We start from the raw sequence: 22,347 nt of genomic DNA, 5'->3' as shown, positions 1-22,347 counted from the left end.
GAATGTTTTAGCATTTAGTCAGGATGAAGTTGTAGCAAAGGAGCCTAATGAACTGACTGTTTTCAAAAGTACAGAAAAACCACAGATTCTACTACAAAAAAGGGAGTTGCGGGTTATCAGCACCTTTGGAAGTCAATTTTTTGCATTGATTTCTTGACTTTTAACTTTATTCAGCTACAGCACCTAATTTTGTAATATCACTTATATTTGTGTTTTATCTGACACCTGCTTTTGTAATTAGTAAAGGGAAATCTGTAGGGGAACTAATTTAAAGCAGTTGTGAGCCTTCTCTGACTGCACTGTCCCTTCTTCTGTTTAATTATTTTACCGATGGAGTCTTTTGAAGCTGAAATGCTGCTGTCTGTTTTCGGCATGCTACTGGTAAATACTCCCACTAGTCATTTGTCACGGCGGAGTCCTACAGGAGGGCCGTGATCTCCTTACGGCCCCCTCATTGTGCCAAGTTGGCCCAAGGGCACCCGCAAATTCTCGCCCGCCACGTCTTTGATGGTTAGATAAAGTTGGGAGGCTGCCTTACGACTCCCTGGGCACGGTTAGCTGGGACCTCTGTCCCCGTGTGTTCCCGGACCCCCTGGGGGTCTCCCGGTATGATGGGTGCTCCCCAGGTACCCTAGCCTTATGGGCTACGCATGGCTCCTACCAACCCCTAATACCACGCCCCAAGCCTCGCAGATGGTCTGGACGTTGTCCTGTCACAAATTAACTTGCCCGTTCTCCTGGGCCTCCTCTGTAATCTAGCCCACTCTGGGCTCTCTCTAATACACAGCCCCTCACTGGGACTCTTGTCGAGCCCACTCTGGGCCTTCTCTAAAACTGTTGTCCCACTCAGGGACCCTCTAGTGGGTCTCCAGTCCTTTAGGCCAACTGCACGGCTACCCTCTCTGATCCCGGCTCACCGCACTGCTATCCCCTTTTGCCGGGGACCACCGCAGCACCTTGCCTTTCTGAGGGCTGTTGCCGCACTAGCCTACAGCTGGGCTCGCTACGCCCGTCTCGGGCTTCTCAATAGTCCCCCTTCTCTGGGACCTTACATGCCCGCGCCAGACTTCTCAATAATATCACCCCCTTTCTGGGGCTTGCTGTGCCCACACTGGGCTCCTTAATACTGGTGCCCCCTCTCTGGGACTTGCTGTGCCCGCGCTGGGGCTTCTCAAAACGCCCCTCTCCAGGGCTGGGGTCTACACACCCCACAAGTTGCGCCCTCACTGGTGCTAGGGTCCCACTCCCTGTGGGTCCCTATGAGGTTCAGCCGCTCCTCTCTGAGCTTAACTGACCCCACGACTCTGCCCTGTAACTCTCAGGGCCTAGTGCACCCTCACTGGTGTCGGGGGCCCCACTTTACCATGAACCCCCCTATGAGGCCTCCTCCAACCCCTACAGCCTCACCCAAACCACCAGTATAATAGCATAGCAAAAGCATACTGCAAGCCTCCTGGCCACAACTAAAACATATGGCACCTAGCCACTACAAAGTAAGCCGCCTGGCTATAACTTAGCACCGTTGCTCCAACCTTCGGAGCTCTCATGAGCTGTACGGCTTTCCCACCCATCCTAACTGCAGGAGCCCGAGCCCGAGCCCGAGCCCGAGCCCCTGCCCCTGCCCCTGCCCCTGCCCCTGCCCCTGCCCCTGCCCCTGCCCCTGCCCCTGCCCCTGCCCCTGCCCCTGCCCCTGCCCCTGCCCCTGCCCCTGCCCCTGCCCCTCTGGCTGCTGGTAGGGAACTGCCAGCCTGGCCTCTGCCCTGGGCTTTATAAGGGCCAGGCCCTGCCTCCTACAGGCAGCTGGCTCTCCTTAGTTGCCCTGGCAACCCGCAGCTGTGCTCGTTACCCTGGCAACCCTCAGCTGGGCTCGTTATGTCATGCCAGGGCTCTTTCTCTCTCCCTGGCAGTTTCTCCTCTCTAGGAGCAGGAGCACCAAGGTGCCCCGCGACATCATTTTTTAAACCTATATATTTTTCCAAAAATACAGTAGACCAAATTTTCATTCCGGGGACTAGTAACTGATTTGCAAAGCTAAATGAAGTGAGAATTTAATGCACATGGAACACTCTAGTTGGAGCTGATTGAATAATACTAAAAAATGTTAATATATTTTAGTATGTAAATGATTAACATTGCTGAGCAGCTATTCACAGTGTCATGAAATTGCTTGAATACATTAAAAGTACTGTTTTTTATAAGAATGTTGGAGCTCCAAGAGTTTAAACAGATGCTCAGTAGAAAATCTAAAGAAATTAGTGCAGGCTATTTATTTCTTGCCTAAAACATTTGTTATCCAAGTGATGATAGCTGGTTGGACGGAATGCCAATAATACACTCCTAATAGCAAGCTGTCAAAGTGAACAAAATGTGTATGCATTTGTTTTTTGCACAAAGATGTGGGGTGTTTGCTAAGCAGTCTTTGTCTGGAGAGGGCCAGTGAAGATATTTGCATCTTCTTCTGCTTTTCTGTTCATAAGAAGTTGTCTAAGTTAAAACTTCCTGTATTCTGTGGAAGCTCTCAAAAAATGTTCTTGGAAATTAGCTTTTTGAGAGAGTGTTTTTCTCTTCAGCATTATGAGTTGTGCAACGCTGTCTTTCATTCGCTCCCTGTTCCCTGCTGTACTTAGGACTACTGTCTGAGTTCAAGGGGGCTGCGCTCTTAAAATTTGGTTGCAAACAACTGTTTCTGAATTATAATTTAGAGCAGTAGTGCTCAACCTTTTTTGCCTTGTGAGCCAGATGAGTGCTGCCCAGTCCATCCCCGGGCCAGATCCACCTGGTGGTCCCTATCCGGTGCCCAGAGCAGGTGTAATGAGTCCCCATCTGACCTTGTGCGGGGGGAGGGGAAGCCTTGATCCAACTGTGTGGGGTAGGGGCATGGCCCAGATCTGATCCAGCCATGTAGGAAGGAGCTGTGTGTGGCCTGTGGACCAGAGGTTGAGCTCCCCTGATTTTGAGTATTGGTGTATGGGCCAGCATAGGTCACCAGATGTGAGACATCAAGTTTTTAGTATTGGTTTGTAAGTGTGAAGACCTCTAAGATGCATCAGAAATGTTGTGTGACAAGTGGAAGATATATACCAGGGAAGTTTTTTTTCACTGTTATGCTAGATGCCAAGGGAAGTGCAGTTTCTATTAGAACCTAACACCAGATTGATAGTTCCTTGATGGCTTCCCTTAGCTTTTCATCAAACCAAAGAATCATCAAGAAGCTTTGGAACTGTCTTCCTCATAAACTGGACTACAAAAATGGTTTTATGCTCTAACTGCTCTAGAGCACAGAGATGTCTCAGTAGCTGATGAGAATCACTGTTAAAAGATGGTTACCTTCAGGAAGCCAACCTATTTCAAATCAATACTGATCAGAAAAACCTCCAGGCTCAGAGGCTGCATGTGGTCACAGGATCTGCTCAGAGACCAGTTTTCAGCAGTAGCTAGGGTTTCAGCTTTTTGGTTAAGCAGGAAAGGGCAGGTGCATGAGCTGAAGACTAGGCTCTAGCCTTATTCTTATTCCAGCCATAAATGGGAAAAGTCTCTTTTGCTTCACTCTGCCTTCCCAAAAACAAGGTGCATGCCTTATTTGGGAGCTTATATGGTATGCAAGAAAACAGGGTACTGTTGTTGTAACCTGAAGTGCTTTATGGGCTTTCCTGAAAAATGTTGGAGTATGCTGGACTTTACTTGTATGTGCATAGGATAAGTGCATAATTAACTTAATTATACAATATGATACCAATTCTGACTTTTTGCCTATTGCTTCCACTGTAACAAACATTGCTTAAATGCATGAACTGCTTAAGTACATAGGAACTCTTCAGCCTTTCTGTTTACTTTGCAATGTAATTGTATGTAATTGGTTATGCCTACTTGTACATAATTGGTGACACTGAGTAGGAGCTATCAATTTCAAGGCTTTAGAAAACAGCTTTGTACTGTCAATTTCAAGTCAACTATTAGAGGTGTATCTGTTCTGAGAAGCAGATTAAGGAGCTCTACTGAGATGCAAAAAAGCTTTGTGCAGAGTCCTCTTGTACTCAGTAAGCATTATTAGTGAGAAATTGGTAAGAACCCATTTAAAATATTGTGTGTAGTTCTGGTCACTAAGCTTAAAAAATAAATTGGAATAGTTTCAAAGAAGGACCTTTAGGATTTTTAAAGGAATGGAAACTTAAGTAGGAAAGGAAGGTGTAGGCCTATATAGCTTAACAAAAAAGTTTGGTAAGGGATATGATTATCCTTTACACGCATTTGTCGGATGTATATTGGGGAAGGAGAAAAGCTTTTTAGATTGATAATGGGTTTGAATCACATCTCTGATAGTTATGCCCAGCCCCAGTTTCTTCTCTAGCAATACTGGAGTTACTCAAATTCCATATTCCCCTCTGGTGAAACTGAATAACATGGAATTCCATTGATGATCCCATTGCAAGACTTGAACCTCTGACAAAAAACTTAGCCTAAATAATTCCCTTTCAGCTTCTTACAGGCTGTTGTGTGTGTGTTTTGGTGATAAAGCAGTTAGCTCTCAAGTTGTTTTTGAGTTTTACCAACTGGAAAAATCATTGGGTAGTCCAAAGATAGTTTTTAAAAAGAAGGGAAAGAAACCACTCTGTGACTTCTCATTTCTCTTACTGCAGGTGGAAAAGTATGCCTTGAGTGGAAAATCCTTCATTAAAGTAGGTGCTAATTTTGTTTAGATTAGTTTCAGTATTGATGGCAGAAGGGAGAAAGCAGTTTGCAGAATTGCTTGGTAGTTGTTGCCTACAACTGTGGTTACTACGAGACTTGTAAATATCTGTAAGTAGATAACAAAATTTAAGGCAGAAGTGAATTTTTAAAAATATATTTTAAAATTTGATGTAGCTTATAGTATTAAGATATTTGGAAAAATTGTGCTGTTGCATTTTTACAGTGCCCTAAATCAAAGGACTCTCAAACTATTTTGCAAACATTAAGGAATTATTCCTCACAACAGAGTACAGAAATTGAGGCCAACAGTTTACAAACATGCTTAAAATTGGACACCCAAATCCATTTAGGTCCTGGGATAAAGGTGACTGGATTGTCAGAGGTGTTAATGTCTTCTGTCTCTAATAAATGGATAAATTACAAGTATAAATCTAACATATCCATACAAATGTCGTTCTCTTTCTGTCACCAATGCTGAGAGGAGATCCTAATCCCACAGAAGTCAATAGTCAACATCCACTTATTTTAATGGGGCAAGATAGGGCCCCTTTCTAGGAAATTATCTTCTCATTTATTGAATGATTGAGGTCAGTGAGAGGTTTGCAACTATTTAATTGGATTTTATTGATTAATATCAGTCTTGGTATCATTGTAGCCTACGAGCTTTGAATTCCAGATACTGTGTAAACAGGAGCATCTAAAAATATTGATCTTGGAGTTATGGATTATGTTGTATTGTATGATTTTACAGAACCAAGCACAGTGGACTTCAACCCAACTGTAATAGAAAAAAACATTATTAACTGCAGTCAGATGGATATTGAGAATATTAGAATAAAACCTATTCTTCAGCAGAATTATCTGTACAAAACATGAAAGTAAGAAACAAATTCTAAAGAAAATATGACACACACCTAACGTGAACATAACGTGAGTGGTTTGAAAGAGAAAGCAGGACATTTTTTTAACTTGACTTCCTGATCTCAATTGATAAGGAGTAGCTTGTAGGAGAAACACAGTACTTGCATTTAAAATTTTGCACTTGAAACCTGCTTGTACTGTAAAGACTGGCTTTCCTTTAGTTTCAGTTTTTGGAACATTTCAGCTACATAACTCTTGGTTTTTATAACCAGGAAGTCCTACAAAATTCAGGTTTAGTAAGAAACAGAATCTCACAGCTGATTTTTTTTTTTTTTTTTTAATGTTGTAAAATTATTTTTGTATATTTCAATATCTTCTTGCCAACCTATTTTACTAACTTTATTTATTTACATCAGTTTAACTGAATACATTCACTGGATTTGATTTCCTAATGAAGTGAACTGAACAGGATCCAGAATATAACAGTGCTAAAGCTGTAGATATGTCTGCAATATGTAACAAAAGCCTGTCTTCAGCCACAGTTTCAGAACCAACTTTTTCAGTGGGGACTTCGGCATTTCTAGGTATTCTTATGGCAATAGTAATCCTTATTACAGTCCTTGGAAATGCCTTGGTCATCCTGGCTTTTGTTGTGGACAAAAATCTGAGACATCGGAGTAATTATTTCTTTCTTAATCTTGCGATTTCTGATTTTATAGTAGGTAAGTTGTTATCATGAAGGAATGTAATCTTTCTTTTACGAGTATTTTTAAGACAAGGTAAGATTTATATTGCTGACTTTTTTTCTTTTTACATGAATATTGAAGATCTGGCTTGTTACATGTTGTGATTGAGTTTTATTTACCTTTAAAATTCTTCCCCTTATATTGTCAGACTGAACAGAGTATGCATTTGCTAATAGATCATGTATATGTTGCAAATGTCTTTTATCTATTTATTGAACTACAGGCTGACAGTTAAACTAGTAAGCCAACTAACTGTATCCACTCAGTGTTTTTAAGCATTCTGTGTGCCAATGTGTCTTCCCATATGGGCTTCTGTGAAGAATAAACAATTAATTACTTGTGTGGTTTGATCATTTGGGGTGTGTGTGTAATGCTTTTAAATAAGCATTAACATAAGATCAGCAGTGAATTTCTGAATGATTAAAGCATAACCTCAGCTACTATTCTGAGGCATTTATGGTTGATGATCTTGAGTCTAAGTATAACAACCCTTAATACTGCATGGTACGATGTGGTTATCATAGAATGGGACTGATACAAGGGCAGTAATGAGCTAGTAGTAGTAATCAAGTGAACTAGTCTTTCCTTCTCTAAGCAAAGGATTTTTTTTAAGGACTCACAATGGTCATGGGCAACCTTCTGGCCACAGATGCTTTATTCCCGATGGAGTCCAGGGAATGATAGCAAATGTAAGGGATTTCAAAGATAAGGAAAAGAGCATACTAAGCATTTCAACAGCAGTATGTTGCTCCTAAATATTTCACAGTGGGTATATCTACATAGACGTTTACTGCACAGTTGGCTAATTAACTGCGCAGTAAACATCTTGGCATCTATATGTGCGTCCCTGTTAGGGCACACAAAGCTAATAAACTCCATAGTAGGGAAGTATTTGTAAATACAAATGCTACCCTGTTTGGAGTTTTTTTCATGTGAAGCAGCACATGTTTAGACGCTGCCATAGCTGGCTGGGGCACGAGGGTGCTTCGGTGCATTTAACCGATGTATTCTATCTTTTTACCAAGTTAAAGAGGATTAAGATCAGTGGGAAAAATGACCTGAATATGCTTAATACACTATATGATCTCTTAATCTTTTACTAGTATGGTTAAGAAAATTGTTGGAAATGTTTACATGGATATTGAAGTTGCAGTATGCTTCTACAAGTAGTACTTCTGGAGTTGTAGTAAATGCTGTTATCACACGCATTTAAAGGGTGATGACTCTAGTCATTTAGCACAGATTGAGGATTTTAAAAATGTGGCTAAAGGCATCTCAGCTACTTCTCCTTTAAATTGTGATAGAAGTCTGGACTATCATACTAAAAGTCAGCACTATAATGTGTTGGCAAGAGAATGAACTGTGCATAAAAACCCATGCTAAAACCTAGTGCACAGGAATCCCTTTGGATTTCATGAGAATACAAGAACTTCAGCCTCTACAATTCTATTGGTTTCTATTAACATTGTTTTCATTTCTTACCTTGTTATCTTGTGCTCACATTTGCAGCAGCTGCAATCCTGATGATAATCTCTGGATTATGTTCTTGTTATTTCCTCCCACAGGTGCATTCTGCATCCCTCTATATATCCCGTACATCCTGACAGGCAAGTGGCCATTTGGAAGAGGCCTCTGCAAACTCTGGCTTGTTGTTGATTATCTAATGTGCACAGCTTCGGTATTTAACATTGTCCTGATCAGCTATGATCGGTTTCTGTCAGTTACTAAAGCTGTAAGTATAAGATTCCTAGTTAGCCTTGCATGCCTACTGAAGTTTATATATAGCTTTGTGTAACAATAATGGTCAACAGTTAAGTATTAACCATTTCATCCATAGATTTGAAAGCACTCTACTAAGAAGGATAAGAAAATATAAAAGATTTGCTTTAGGTTGGTGAAACTTAACCTTCCAGTCCTGCAGGCTGGGTAAATAGTGCAGGGCCAATTGGGCTGTGCTTGGAACAGGGCTTTTTTGGCAGTTTCCTGGCTGCTGTGGCACAAGACTGAGGAGTAGGGAGAATATTTTTCCAAAGTTCCCAAGTAGTGAAAAGGAGTGCAGAGTGGTATTGGGATGAAGGGCTGAGGAAGCACAGGGATAATGTGGTAGAGTTGAATAGGAGGAATTGGAAGTGGGATGTGATGCTAAAAGGAGGCTGTGGGGTGGATACTGGGCCTGTGAAGAGTTGCTGAGGTGTGGTAGAGGAGACCAAGACAAGGAGCTGAATGGAGAGAGGGGAGGAAATTGGGACTCAGAGATGAATACAAGGTGGGGTTGCAAGGGGCAACTGAGTCTGGGACAGGGAACTGAAGGAGAGCAGGTAGCATGCTGGGATGATCCTACTTTGAGCAGGAGGTTGGACTAGATGACCTCCTGAGGTCTCTTCCAACCCTCATTTTCTATGATTCTATGATCCACTCTATAAAAAACAGACTGGTGGACAATGGATATGAGAGTCTATAACCAGCAGCGTTTACTTTTCTCTGAACCTGGAAGAGAATCTAAGATCCCAGAATCTCACTGTTCCTTTGTTGTTAGTATATATCTAGGGATCTACCTAAATCGTTTTGAGGTGAAAGCAAAATCATGGGCCACAAACAGCCCATGGCACCATTTTTCATGGGTTTTTCATGGTGGCCTCCCTTGCCACTCATTAGCTAGCAGGGCCTGGTGGCCCTGCCCCTCACCACTGATTGGCCAAGAGGTGGTCCATCATGTGCCCCTAACCTTTGCTGCTGATTGGTGGGGGGGGCAGGGCCATATGATGGGCAGCCTTCTTGGCCAATCAGTAGTGGGGGGTAGCCTGCATCTTTGTTGCTTGCTTTCATGCTGGCAGTTCCTCCCCCCACTTCCTCTCTCCCCCAGGCTGACTTTGGGGCTGGGCCGCAGCAGCCCTGAGGACCACTGGAAAGCCAGCATTTTACTTTTAATAAGTTTTTTTTCCCCCCGGAGATTCCTTTCCAAAATTGTAGGGATTGCCATTTTTGCAGGGTTCACAGAAACTCTTTTCATGGTTTTTGTGAAAAGCACAAAATCACAAATAGGGTAGATCCCTATTTATATTTGTGAAGACTAGCGGCAAAATATGTTCATATTCTGTTAGTGGTTGGCCTACTGGATTAGAGGCAACCCACTAAAATGCCCAGTTTATCTCTTTTAGCTCCTACCCCATATGTCTGTGTGGTAGACTTTAGTAGGGCTGACCCTGTTGAAGATCCATATAGCTGTCAATATGATATTGTGATGAGTTTCTGGGGTTTTATAAGCTTGCTTTTTCAAAAGACCTAGGGAATTGAATACAAAATTGCTAGATATAAGAAACAAGATTGCAAACTCTCCAAATTTAGGAAAAGCCAAATTAAAGACTGCCTATGTAACTTCACTTAAGCACCTTGGAAATAAGCATAATGATAGAGTCTGTAATTACATAATCACATGCTATTTTTCCACAGGGCCTCTGCCTTGGATGGTATTTAGGGTATTACAGCAAAGGAGATTTGTTATCTTTAGAATGCCTGCCTTTAAGTCAGAAGTTGGAAAGAACATAGGTGGTGAGGTGGGAGCTGTAGGAAGAGGAGGTCTGATCTCATGATTAAGTCAGTTGAAGTGCCCTGTACAATTGGGTTGTACACCTACATCTGCTAGATAACTCTTATGTGTTTCTGGGCAAGTCACTTTGTATGAAACTTTTCACAGGTGACCCTAACTGTTTTTCTCATTGTATGTGTCCAGACTGTGACAGCTAAGGTTTCAAATAATGTGCTGAATGATCCTAATTGCAGCTAAGGCCACGAGTTCTGTTCCGAACACATGCAGTTTTATAACATGCTAAATACATGGAAAAATCAGGACATATATCACAAATTGGGGACCCAAAATTCTTGTACACCTCTGACATTGCTTCTGTGTCTCAGTTCTCCATCTGTAAAATGGGAATGATAAAACTTCTTCACTTTATCGGGTGCTGTGGAGATGAATTTATTACTGCTTGTGAAGTACTTGCATGTCACAGTGCTGAATGCTATAGAAAAGGCAAACAAGATTCTTTGAGTAAATCTGATATCTTTTATTAGGCCGACTAAATAGTTGGAAACATTTTTCTTAGTAAGCTTTCGGGTTTAAAAACCCTATGTCAGGCTGAGGAATCATCTGCAATTGTGTGCTCTTCCTGGATGCTTCTTCAGCCTGACATAGGTCTTTTAAACCCGAAAGCTTGCTAAGAAAAAAATTTCCAACTATTTAGTTGGTCTAATAAAATGTATCAGATTTACCCAAAGAACCTTGTCTGCCTATGTCCTTAGACCAACATGGCTACAACCCATACCTCTGTAGAAAAGGCAAGGAGGTTTGAAGAGTATATACTAAGGCAGGGGAATTCTTGAAATTTTAATAGAAAGCCGCAGCTCAGCTATGGGAGTGAAGATGAAGTAAAAATGTGAGGTTTCCTTGCATATGAATGTAAAATGAAAGGCTTTTTCCTCCAGGCTGACTGGGGGGAAAACCCTCATCTCATATTTGAGTAAATACATTAATAAAAATTTCTCTGGCTTTATAGAAGCATGAGTGTTCTGGACATCTAGAGACTTAAAGTACACATTTTTTCTTAGGATTTCAGAAGTTGCTTTACAAAAACACTGGTTTCTAAAAGATCTCTCAAAGTGGACTTTTCATTCTGCTTTTAGGTGTCTTACAGAATTAACCCAGGAATTACATCAAAGGCTATTGCAATGATGGTGGCAATATGGGTGTTTGCATTCTTACTCTATGGCCCAGCAATTATCATTTGGGAATATGTGGTTGGCTGCAGCATTGTACCTGATAAGAAATGTTATGCTGAATTCATCTACAACTGGCATCTTCTTTTGGGCGCTTCAATCTTTGAGTTCTTCACACCTTTAATCTTAGTGGCCTATTTCAATATACAAATCTTCCGCAGCATCCAAAATCGCCTGACAACAATTCCTCAAGAGCTTTCTGAGTCTCCAAAGAGCAAGAGCCAAGTACGGAGGCTTTGGTGCTTGTTGAAGGAAGACGCATCTTTTTCTGATTCTGAAACAGAGAAGAGTTGTTCTACTTCAGGGTCACAGAGGCACTTGTCAACATCTGACAGACCAAGACCATCACACTTACATTCCCATACTTGTGAAACGGATCCTATAGGATCTTTCAAAGTAAAGACTAGCCACAAACTGCAAAGAGACAAAAAAATTGCAAAGTCACTTGCCATAATTGTTTGCATCTTTGTCATTTGCTGGGCACCATATTCATTGCTCATTATTATTTTTGCAGCCTGCGATGGAAATTGCATCAAACCATACTTGTATGAAATTTCATTTTGGCTTTTGTGGCTCAATTCTTCTGTGAATCCTTTTCTCTATCCTCTCTGTCATGTTAAGTTTCGGAACGCTTTCAGAAAAATATTGTGCCCCTACAAGCGTGCAGAATCGTCGCCACGGCCATCAGTTTCTTTTTAAGAAGCAATACTAAGAGATTCGTAGAAGGTCCCCTTATTGATTTTAGTTAAACTTGTACTATCTCCGGTAATACTGTAGATACATATTTTTATTGAGGGCATTAGTTAATACAATAAATGTGTGAATTTGCCATGAGTTCAGTAATTTTCAGGACACCAATTACAATGTACTTCCTACACAATGAAAATTATTTGTATTTGTAGTAGGTCAGAATGATCATAAATTCCTCAGACTAATCGAATTTCCAAAATGTTTGTGGTTTCAGTGATGAATTTCAAAAATCTGGTAATAAATTTATCAGTGATCAGACATAACTCCTTTGAATTCAATGTAGGTTCTTCGTTTTATACTGGCAATCAAATAGAGGTTGGTAAATCAGTATGAAAGCAAGAAGCAAACATCAGACAGATGTGGAATACAGTGTATTTCCATGTTATTTTGTCCATTTTTATTTGGTTTTTAATGTTATGCCATTACTTGTATTATTATAACATTATTTACATAATATTTTTAAAAGGCTCTTCGAGCTTCTAGGCATCTCCACAAAGAAACCTCAGGACTGGTTTGTTGAGAGTAATAAGGACATTTAAGCTCTCATTAACAGAAAAATCTCCTTTTTCTGCTTTCCATTTTCAAAGTTTGGCAGAATGACATCAACTCCAAACAGAAGCAAGACACTTACTGCCACATTAAAGCTGATACCCAGAGTAAAATCTGAGAGCAAAACAAGTGGTGGGAGGACAAAGCAAAAGAGATATAAAAGTTTGCTGACAGCCACAACATGTGTAGTTTCTTCAGTGCAACCAAAGCTACCTATGGGCCAGGCACACAAAGGGACTTACATGTGAGTTCTGAGGATGGAACAACACTGTGCATGGATGGTGGAGCTCTCTTTACATAGTGGAAAGAACATGTTCAAGAGGTTCTGAACTGATCTTCTAATGTCAAAGATAAGACCACCAAAGCCATTCCACTGCACCCAATTAAGGACAACCTTACAGATTCACCAGGCTATCAAGAGGCCTTGAAAGCCATTGAGCAGGCTGTCATTCTTGAATCAAAGGATTGCTGCTGCCGCTGCTGCTGCTGCTGCTGCTGTCAATTTAGAGTTTCCATTTAGTAATGGATGTTGATTGTCCATTGGGATATCCCCATTAAGAGCATTATGATATGAAGCCTTGTACCTATCCAATATTATATAGATATTTACTAAGAGTTGCTGGAAATATTTAAAGTGGACCACCAGACTGGTGGACCAGAAGGTCCTGCTAAGTGGTGTGCAGATTACTCCAGACTTTCCCTTTTCAATTAAAATTTGAAGATGAGAATGCAAAGTGAACTATACCTAATTTTAAGAGTTGACAGTAGTCTTCTGGTCCAAAATGGTTGGAAACCACTGATCTAAAGCATGGCAGAGAATAAAACATAAGCGTGTACTATAACCAGCTGTCTTCTTTAATTGACACATTTATCGTTTTTTCACAAAGATTAGCTCTGATTCATTTCAAGATGTTTTTTTAAATTGAAAAAAGATACTTCCCTGAACAAAGAAATGCTTTTGCTTTGGCATTGGGGCAAACAAATGTTGGTAAGCAATGCTTTTGAAAATGTGAAGAGCTCAACATGTTTAGTTTATCAAAAAGATGAATGAGTGACTTGATTGGGGTGTAAAATGACTTTTCTGTGGTGCAGGTACAGGGCAGTAAAGGGTTAATCTCCCTCTGAGGCCTTCACATTGAGAGTGGAAGGCATGTTTTAGTCCGTAGCTAGTGGAATCCACAATCCCCAGTCAAGCACTTGGTCTCCATGGACAGTGTCTAAGGGTAGAATTCACTGAGGTCAGCAAAGTGTGGAGCTGTCTAAATTAGCCAAAAGAAAATGGCTAGAAGGCTAGTGTTCAAGCTCCTTCCTCTCAGGGAGTTAGGCATCTAAGTTTGAGGTGAAGAAAGAAGCTTCCTTCCTTCTGAGATAAGAGCTGTGCTTTCTCTTTTAGTCAGTTCAAAACTTAAAAAAAAACCAAACGGAGGTAGAGAAGGTATCTCTCTCTCTCATATCCAGTATCCTACTGGTTAGAGTGCAGGCTTAGGATGTGGAATTCCCAGATCCAAATCACTCTTCTGTCTGATTTGGAAAAGGAATCTGAATCCAGGTTTGCCTCCCAAATGGTCACTTCACCCACAAGGTTCTAAACTACTTTGGCGTGAGTCTTTCTTAATCTCTCCTGGGACAGACAAGGACTCTATACACGATCTGGGAGACCTTGCCCTCACGAATACTTAAGCATTGTGTACCAAGAACAAATTCAAAGGAGAGACTTAGAGAAACTGACCCCAGACTGTCAGATTTCTGGTACTGGAGTTCTATTGAGAGAATGCATATTTTGTGAATCCTATCACAGTTAGGTGCTGTAAGGAGTGGGGCAACTGCATATACGCAACAGCCAAAATATAGGGTACAAGCACATTATCATAAGCTAAAGGTAGGCAGAGCTTTACCAACATGTCACCTGCTCTGTGTTAGTGGCTTGTGTGCATGCTTTCACCCTGCAGTAAATGAAAGCCAAACTCACAGCAGTTTATCACATTTCCTCTGAGGACAAGTTGTAGCAGGTTTAACTTTCACTTACCTGGGGGTAAAAGCAAGTACACAGGCAACTATTGCAGACCAGTTGATGCATTGTAAAGCCATCCCTATTTTAATTCATAGCTTGTGCACGCATGTCCCTAGGAACACTTTGGGTTAGTGGCTGTATGGTACTCATCAGAATTGTAGAGTAGCAGTTAGGTACCGCAGTCTCTCTGTGGACCCCATGTCTTTTTGTTTGTGCTGCTAAGTGTTTAGCATGTTGGGTGCTATGAAAATAATAACTATAATGCGGTTCAGTTCCCAGGTTTTACCACCAGCAGATAGTCACAGACCAATATTGCTGGTTCAGTAGGTTGGGATGGTACTTACTGCCACCTTCTTCTATCACTTCCCACTGTTTGTTTGTTTTATTGTCAGTTGAGAGAAATAAGCAGGAGACTTTTAGCCAAGAAGTAGGGCAGTTGAGGGAATTCCCAAGAGAGAAAAAGATAGTTGCTTTTTGAGTTTTATTGCTCACTCTTCAGGAAGGCAAAAGACTTACTGGCTGCAGGAGCAATGGAGCAAACTCACTGGAGTCCTCCAGTGCTACTAGAGATCAAGGTCTGGTCAAAATAATCAGGGTCCCTTGCAAGGTCAGTTGAGCAGGCCCCATTAGGGCCTAATAGTCAAGCTGTGATACTCTCCCTCTGACTGGCCAGTATGTTTAACAGGGTGAGTAGTAAGAGGGACAGCAGAATAGTGGTGTGGTTAGAATAGGTGGGTTTGTTTGTAGAGAGAGTTAGCAAAAGGGGAATAATGGCTGGAAGTTTCTTGTTAAACAAGAAAAGAGAAATAGGCTGTAGGCTTCAGCTAGGGCTAGAATAAAGCAGAAGGTCTTTTGGATAGGGAACTGTGCTGGGGAGGCCTACTTTCTGTCTGCAGTGGCTCTGTGGAGGAAATTTTTGCGTAGATATGATGGAGAGAAAACAGGGTGATACCATGCTTATGGCAAATTTCAAGCAACATTTCTTATGTGATCTTGGGCATTATAAGTTGTCTGTGAACCATCAAATCCAGGAGTCTTTTACATAAGAGTCTTGTACATTTGGTAGGTAAGAATGAGCATGGAACTTGTTTTACCTCCTTATTAAAAAATACCCTGTCCCAAACTCAAAATAACAAAGAGTAAAAAGAATGTGGGAGGCATGATGGTCTAGGAAATGTGTGAGAAACAAGGATTTTTATGCGTAATATCTTACTCAACCAACTGCAAGTCAAAAGCATTGCATTCAATAGCTTAAGTTTATCTCAACCATGCAGTTGGTCCAACAAAAGATATCACTCACAGAAATCCTTTCTTCTCAAAGGAGTAAAATAATTTTTAATAGTTCAAAGTAGGATTAGCAAGCTGGTCAGTTGACTACATGTTTTTTGAATGGTCAAAGATTATAGCAATTTTACAAAAAAAATTCTTTTGTAGTTTTCTTGACAGAAATATGACTTTTTTTTATTGTTTCTTGACACATTTCTTAATGGAAAATTTGTAGCATAACTAGGGTGGGGTGACTGGTGCAGCTGCCCCAGGTGCCAATTAGGTGTGTGGGGAGGGTAGAAAAAAATGCTGCTGCTGCACATTTGAAGTTGAAAAATAATTTCAGAGAAAAATGATGGGCACAATCCTAAAAACAAAGACATTCTTCTGTATAGAATGAAAGCCAGAACTGTTTTTCAAGCTAGCTTTTCTGATCTCAGTAAAAAAGGATCAGCCAGAAGAAGAGTCATGGACAGCCTCTTAAAATATGGACTTGAAAACCCTGCATGCAGTTCTTGGTGACTCTTTTACAGTTTGAATTTTTTTAGGGCATGCCTTTCACTTTTGGAATCAGGAAATCTTACAAAACAGAGCTGCATTCTCAAAGTAGTGCTGAAACTCCCTAAAAGTATGTGGAAAAATAAAATAATGTGGTGGAAACTGTTAAGCACTTTAGCAACCTGTTAGATCTTAGAAATGTATCAGAAAGAGAATACATTCTGTATATGTTGCAGGTGTCCTTATCTATTGTATTAGATTACCTGCTGACTTAGTCGAGCCAGTCAGTATTCTACATTACAGTCCTGTGTGTCTTTGCTTATTTAAGAGCATAAAAAATCTTGTCTGCCTATGCGAAGAACAGGCACTTACAGTTACTTCAGTGATTTGATGATTATATGGGCGTGTAATTTTTTAGATAAGCATTAAGATTAAATGATAAGATCAGAAGTTAATTTCTGGATGATTATGGTGTAACCTTATCCGCTATTCAGAGGCCTGAGGCTGATGATCCTGAGCCTTGGGGACTCTTTACACCTTACCTTGTAAGCCACACAAATCTTAATTGGCTTAGTGGAGCAGTCACACGGCATGAAAAACTACATCTGACTGTCCTTCACCTGCACAGCTGTGCCTTGCCACTAGAGGCTTGGTGAGCAGGGACAAGAGCCTATGTTAAATGTTTCTTAGTGCACATCAAGTCATTGCTGTCAGCTACTGTGTCTTCACCTTTTGTGGGTTTTTTTGGTCTGTTGTGGAAGAGGAGGAAACAGAATTGAGGTAGTCAGAGAATGAAAAAGTTTGCTCTGGGTGATAAAGGTTTGGCCCTTTGATTGTATTGGCATGTCCAAATTCTTACTTTGATTGTAATGAACAGCCAATGTCAATAAATATGCTAGGGGCAGGACCAGCTCATTACTCCAGCTGGACAAAGCAAGTACCACAGCCCTGGAGCACCCAGCAACTATTGTGCCTCACGTAGCCAATCAGACTGGCTTGCTGCTTGAAATCTTTTGTTATTCTGAAGCATACCCCGCCCCCCCCGTGCCACCCCTGCCCAGGATGCTGGCTGCCATCCAGGGGCGATGCGTGGGTGGGCACACAGGTGCATGTGCACCCCCTGAGCGTGGCAGTGCACCCCTACAACAGTGTCGGCGCCTGTGGGTGGACGCCACTTGCCACCCCGTTGTTGACACTAGTAGCAGCATCTGCAGGCGGTCAGTGATCGCAGCTGGCAACCACTGATTCTGCCAGCAGCGCCTGCGGGTGGTCACTGACCCCTGGTCGGCACTGACCCCTGCCTCCATTTCCCACTGACAGCGCTGGTGGTGTCTGTGGGAGCTCTGTGCTTACTGCCACCATGCTCCTGCTGCCCAGCCACCGGAGGCACATGTTCATGCCACCACCTGAGCTCCAAGGGACCTGATCCTTTTTTTTCTCTGGAACTTTTTTTCCCCCCCTCCTTCATCCCTCTTCCACCATTGGTAGGAGCAGTGAGCTGATTCAGGTGGTGGCAGGAGGTGCCATGGCTGCTTGCTACTGTGGGCTGTGTCGCTTGCTCTGCCCACTGTCTCTAGGGGTTGAAGCACTGTGCCCAGCTCTGCTGAACCCCAGCATCCCCACTCACCCTAGGGTGCTGGAGCACTTCAACTTCAGTGGAATAGCTAAATTGAAGGGAGTGGCTACACCTTAATGGAACAGGAGCAAAATTAGATGGATTAGAGAAAATCCTGCCCTGGAGTGGTGTAACTTTAGGCTGAATAACAAGTGCTTTAAATCACTTAAAGGTGTTAACATGCAGCTAATCCAGGGGCTAAGAAATCCAGAAGCCACCTAAACTTACCATGTAACAAGGCACTTTTTTCTTTTGGGCCTGATGAGTATAGTGACCCTGAGACATGCACCATATAACTTCTATTATAGAATGGAATTGGTACATATACCTATTCATTTTAAACAACAGTATTGTACTGCTATGTTTGAATGTACTGAATACACCTAAAAGAAACAAGTCTTCGTGGAGCACAGGATTTTGTTTTAAATATGCACAAAATAAAGCAGCATTTTAAGGATTACTTAAATTTTCCTCAAAGTTATGTTCTTAGCACATGTGCTGTTTGGGAGAGGTTTTCAGCTCCTGGGATCAGCTGCAGACCTCTCTTTAATGTCTTAGATTACCTTTGTGGTCTCAGATTTCTGCTCATGTCGCTATTGGGCTAGGAATACTGTTAAGAAATATGTATTCCATCCACTGGGGAGAAGGGAAAGCTTTTCAGTGTTCAGGAACAAAGTTGCTGGCCAAAGAAGGTGCAATCCTAGTGTTCTTCCAGGAGGGGTGACTAACAGGAAAGTTCAGAGAGCAGTATGGGAATATGTGAAATTTTCCAACTGGTATATGTGGCTCCTAAGTGTTTAATTTGTGCTTAACTTTATACTTTATACCAAATTTATAACATGAACAGAGAAATGTCACCTCCAGCAGTCACATTAACATCAATTAAATAATTATTTATTACAAATTGGACACAAATTCCATACTCTGTAGATAATGTTGAAATGTGTTGTCAATATACCAAAGAGTATGGATTTTAAAGAAACCGCCATACTGGGTGAAACACTTGGCGAGCTCTGCACAACCATTGAAGCACTGTTGCTGGGCAGGAAGCAGGATGAAAATCTTTCTTATTAAAATAAATTAAAAGTTTTGAGGGTTTCTAAAAAAATATATATAACCCTTAAATGTGTTTCCTAAGCAAATGGTTTGATTTTTTTCAAAAGATACTGATGGAGCAGCATGAAGCTTCTGCTCCTGAGTTCAGTGCATTTATACATGACTCTTGTATGTTCCAGTGGATCTCAACGGTATATGCAGTAGCATAACTTGGGAAGGGGGTGATGGAGGAAGCAGCCCTGGGTACCAACTTTGTGTGTGTGGGGGGAGTGGAGGTGTTGGGACAGGATGGGACACAAAAGCAGCCAATGCTGCTGTAGCAGTGATTGACTTCACCACCACAATAGGCATGGCAGGAGTCAGTGCTGCCCTGGGTACCAGGCAGCTGCACCAGGCTTGGAGTTGTGCTGCTGTGCCTCTGGGTATATGCTCAACTGCTTTGAGAAAGAGACCCCAATTTAGGAGGCAAAATCTGGATTTAAAGCAGGGAAATTGCTATTTTATTGCTGATGCTGTTGAAATTTGGAAGGAACTGAGTGAGACCTTGAAAAGAGAAATATGTAATGTGTAGCAAACCCCCCAGTTTTTCTTTTTTTTAATTTTAAAATGCATTCCCTCCCCTTTCCCCAACCATTTCTGACTTTTTCTCTCCCTCTCTATTCCCTATAGATAAGTATAAGTGAGCTCAGACTTAGGATAAGCTTTAAACATTTTTATTTTGGTAGCAAGTTTTGGGTTTTGGATATCCACCAGTTTATATTGTATAATTATTAGGTTTGTATTGATTCTTACTGTTGTATTATTATCATTTTCATATTGATTTTTATTGTTTCATATGGATATTGTATAGTTTAGGCCTGTGTTTGTAAGTGAACCAAAGTCATGTCAAGTTTCCATTTTATATGTCAAGCCTCCATCTTGTGTCCTCTGTCTGGGCATCCCCTGTGTCGCAACTGTATGAGTCATGTATCCCTCCCATGTAAATTGGTTCCTGGATGAATCAGAATGATTGGGAATGATTGAAATACAATGGTAGCAGGCCTCTACTGAATGGCCTGTAATGACTGGGCCATCACCTTGCATTGATTCACCCAGGAACCACAGACCTCATCCAGGAACAGAAACAAGACCAGCATATGAAAGACAAAAGACCCTGCAAAACCAGCAACTCTCACCATTACAGACACCAGAAACTGCACATCCCTGCATGGAGCACACATGCTCAGTACACCAGGGGCTGACCCTTGCCTGAACATGCCTCCTGTCACTAGGGTCACAAAAGGTCTGCCCCTATAAAAAGAGGCAGTGAAGACAGACCCAGTGGGATGCCCTCTCCATCTGGACCAGCACCATGCCACACCACCTATCCACCCAGAAGCCCTGCTGGCGACCCCCCTCTGGACAACATCTACTGGACAAGGACCCCTTTCCAGCCTGGATAGGTAGATATTACCTGCACACCTCCTCCTACAATTTGGACTCTCTCTCATTTGTCTCTCCTCCTGGACTTCAGTGGACTTCAGCCCCTGCACCAAGCCTCTCTAACCCCTGCTGCCATTGTGGGTGTGTGTGTATGGGTGCAAGGGAACCAATTTAACATTGTGTCACCATCTCCCCTGTTCAATAAAACCACTGTCATTTGCAACCCTGAGTTGGGTCATGTTTTACTGAATCCCAGTCCCTTCGCTATCTTAAATTCCAGCCTCATTCTCTCTCTCTCTCTCTCAGCTCCAGTCCCCACCCTCTCTGCTAGTTTCCCGATCTCCTCCCAATTCCATCCTCCCTTTTCTGCCACCTCTCAGCCTCCCCTGCTCTTACTGCCTTTTTCCTGTGACTGTCTGCTGCCTTTCTCTGCTTTCCTGCTGCCCTGCCACCTGCTGCTTTTCCTGTGATTTCCTGTCCGTCTCTCTGTTTTCAGGCTTCCCCCGCACCTTCTGTAATCCTTTCCACCCCCCCCCCACCCCCCACAGCTTCCCAGCTCCTCTTAGCTGTCCTGTAGTTTCCTCCAGCAGCTGGAGCCTTTCTCTGGCTTCCAGCACCTACTGCCACTCCCTGCAACTCCTCTAGCTGCCCCGGAACCATCCTTTGGCTCCCCACACCCAGAGCTCCTCTTTAACAACCACACTTTCCCTTAGTCTCATTTTCCCCTCTCCCTACCTACCTTTTCAGCTCCCCCATAGCTCTGGCTCAGTGTTCACAATACTCTGTAGCAGGGTCAATCCTTAACTGCTGAAGAAAAGTTGGCTATGACATGGGCATCCAGCAACCATCCCTCCATAATACCAACTATAATAAATTTCAGGGCTAAGGGTGAACCATTCAAGAAATATATTTTTCCTGATGAGGTTTTAAAGGAAGTCACACCAGTGTACTGGTTGAAATCACTTAAGCACGTGGATCCATCAGAGATTATTGAAGTGATAATCCATCTTTTAACAGCAGTAGCTTCTTCTACAGGTGTAGAAAGAATATTTTCTTCCTTTGGACTAATTCATTCTAAATAGAGAAATCACTTGGGAACTGAAAAAGCAGGGAAGTTTACAGGAAGAGGAAAGTGAAAACTGAGTTTGCTGCATAATCCAGTATTTTAAATTTCTCATGTTGACCTGGCTGAAATAATCTATATAATTTTTGGTAAAAATACATTTTACATTTATAACTAAAACAGTTCAAAATTCAAAAATACATAGACTTGTTTTGTTAAAATAATTATATGGTTGTTGAAGAAAAATATCCCAAATACATAAGCTTGTTGTTTTACTTAAATAAAACCATTTAAATGTCTATTGTTTTTGGTGGTAGTTGTTCTAATACAGCATGGCAAAAATATCCCCCAAATATCCATGACTAATCTAGTGAATTGGAGATAGTTCACCTCCTAGTGACTTCACAAGTATCTGCTTCAATTAGATATGGTAAATAAAATACCCAAATCATAATTAAGTTTTTTGATGTAGTTGCAAAATTAATCTGAAAAAATATCAAAATAACTGATTTATAATGTACAGTGTGTACTGTCTAAAAATGAAACCTACATCTGATTTGTGAAATATGTATTAAGGTTATATCAAACAACAATAACGCACTTTTTGTAGAAAACAATGATTTATATTGAAGCTTCGTGACCAATGATTTAAATGGTGATTTAAATCATGAATTAAATCTATTTGATTGAAATCAAATCCACCCTGTTTCTGTCAGTTACTAAAGCTGTAAGTATAAAGTTCCTGGTTAGCCTTTCATATCTACTGAAGTTTATACTTAGCTGTCTGTACCAGGATAAAGATAAACACTTCTGCAACATCTCTTAACTGAAAGCACTTAGTTTTGATAATGATACCTTTAATAATAACTTTTCCATAAGAAGCACTAGTAGCTCCTTTTTAAGTACCTAGGACTTGTAATTTGGTAGGGTAATACTTCTTTCAGGGCTTTAAAGAAGCACAGATGTTCTGGACATCTGGAGACTTACAATATAAATATTGTTCTTAGGTTCCCAGAAGTTGCTTTATGAAGTACTTACACTGGTTCCA

At 41.5% G+C, this 22,347-nt stretch overlaps 1 protein-coding gene across 1 annotated transcript; it reads left to right on the top strand.

Annotated features, from left to right (window-relative positions):
• Positions 1-1,695: 1,695 nt before the first annotated feature.
• On the top strand, positions 1,696-20,459 carry LOC102558483 (histamine H3 receptor-like). Its single transcript, XM_006264488.4, has 3 exons — positions 1,696-6,272; positions 7,862-8,028; positions 10,977-20,459. Exons 1-3 carry the CDS (start codon positions 6,053-6,055, stop codon positions 11,766-11,768), a joined length of 1,179 nt encoding a protein of 392 aa, XP_006264550.1. The 5' UTR covers positions 1,696-6,052; the 3' UTR covers positions 11,769-20,459.
• The last annotated feature ends 1,888 nt before the right edge of the window (positions 20,460-22,347 follow it).

The sequence above is a fragment of the Alligator mississippiensis genome, chromosome 3, assembly GCF_030867095.1.
Source record: "Alligator mississippiensis isolate rAllMis1 chromosome 3, rAllMis1, whole genome shotgun sequence".
Classification (NCBI taxonomy): Eukaryota; Metazoa; Chordata; order Crocodylia; family Alligatoridae; genus Alligator; species Alligator mississippiensis.
Note: the sequence above shows the minus strand (reverse complement) of the source record. Positions and strands in the feature narration are given on the sequence as shown.

Bases quoted from the DNA above. Each gene is read 5' to 3' on its own strand.
- LOC102558483 (XM_006264488.4), top strand. From the start codon at position 6,053: ATGTCTGCAATATGTAACAAAAGCCTGTCTTCAGCCACAGTTTCAGAA. The intron at 6,273-7,861 runs GTAAGTTGTTAT...TTCCTCCCACAG, and splicing joins GATTTCTGATTTTATAGTAG to GTGCATTCTGCATCCCTCTA. The intron at 8,029-10,976 runs GTAAGTATAAGA...TTCTGCTTTTAG, and splicing joins TTCTGTCAGTTACTAAAGCT to GTGTCTTACAGAATTAACCC.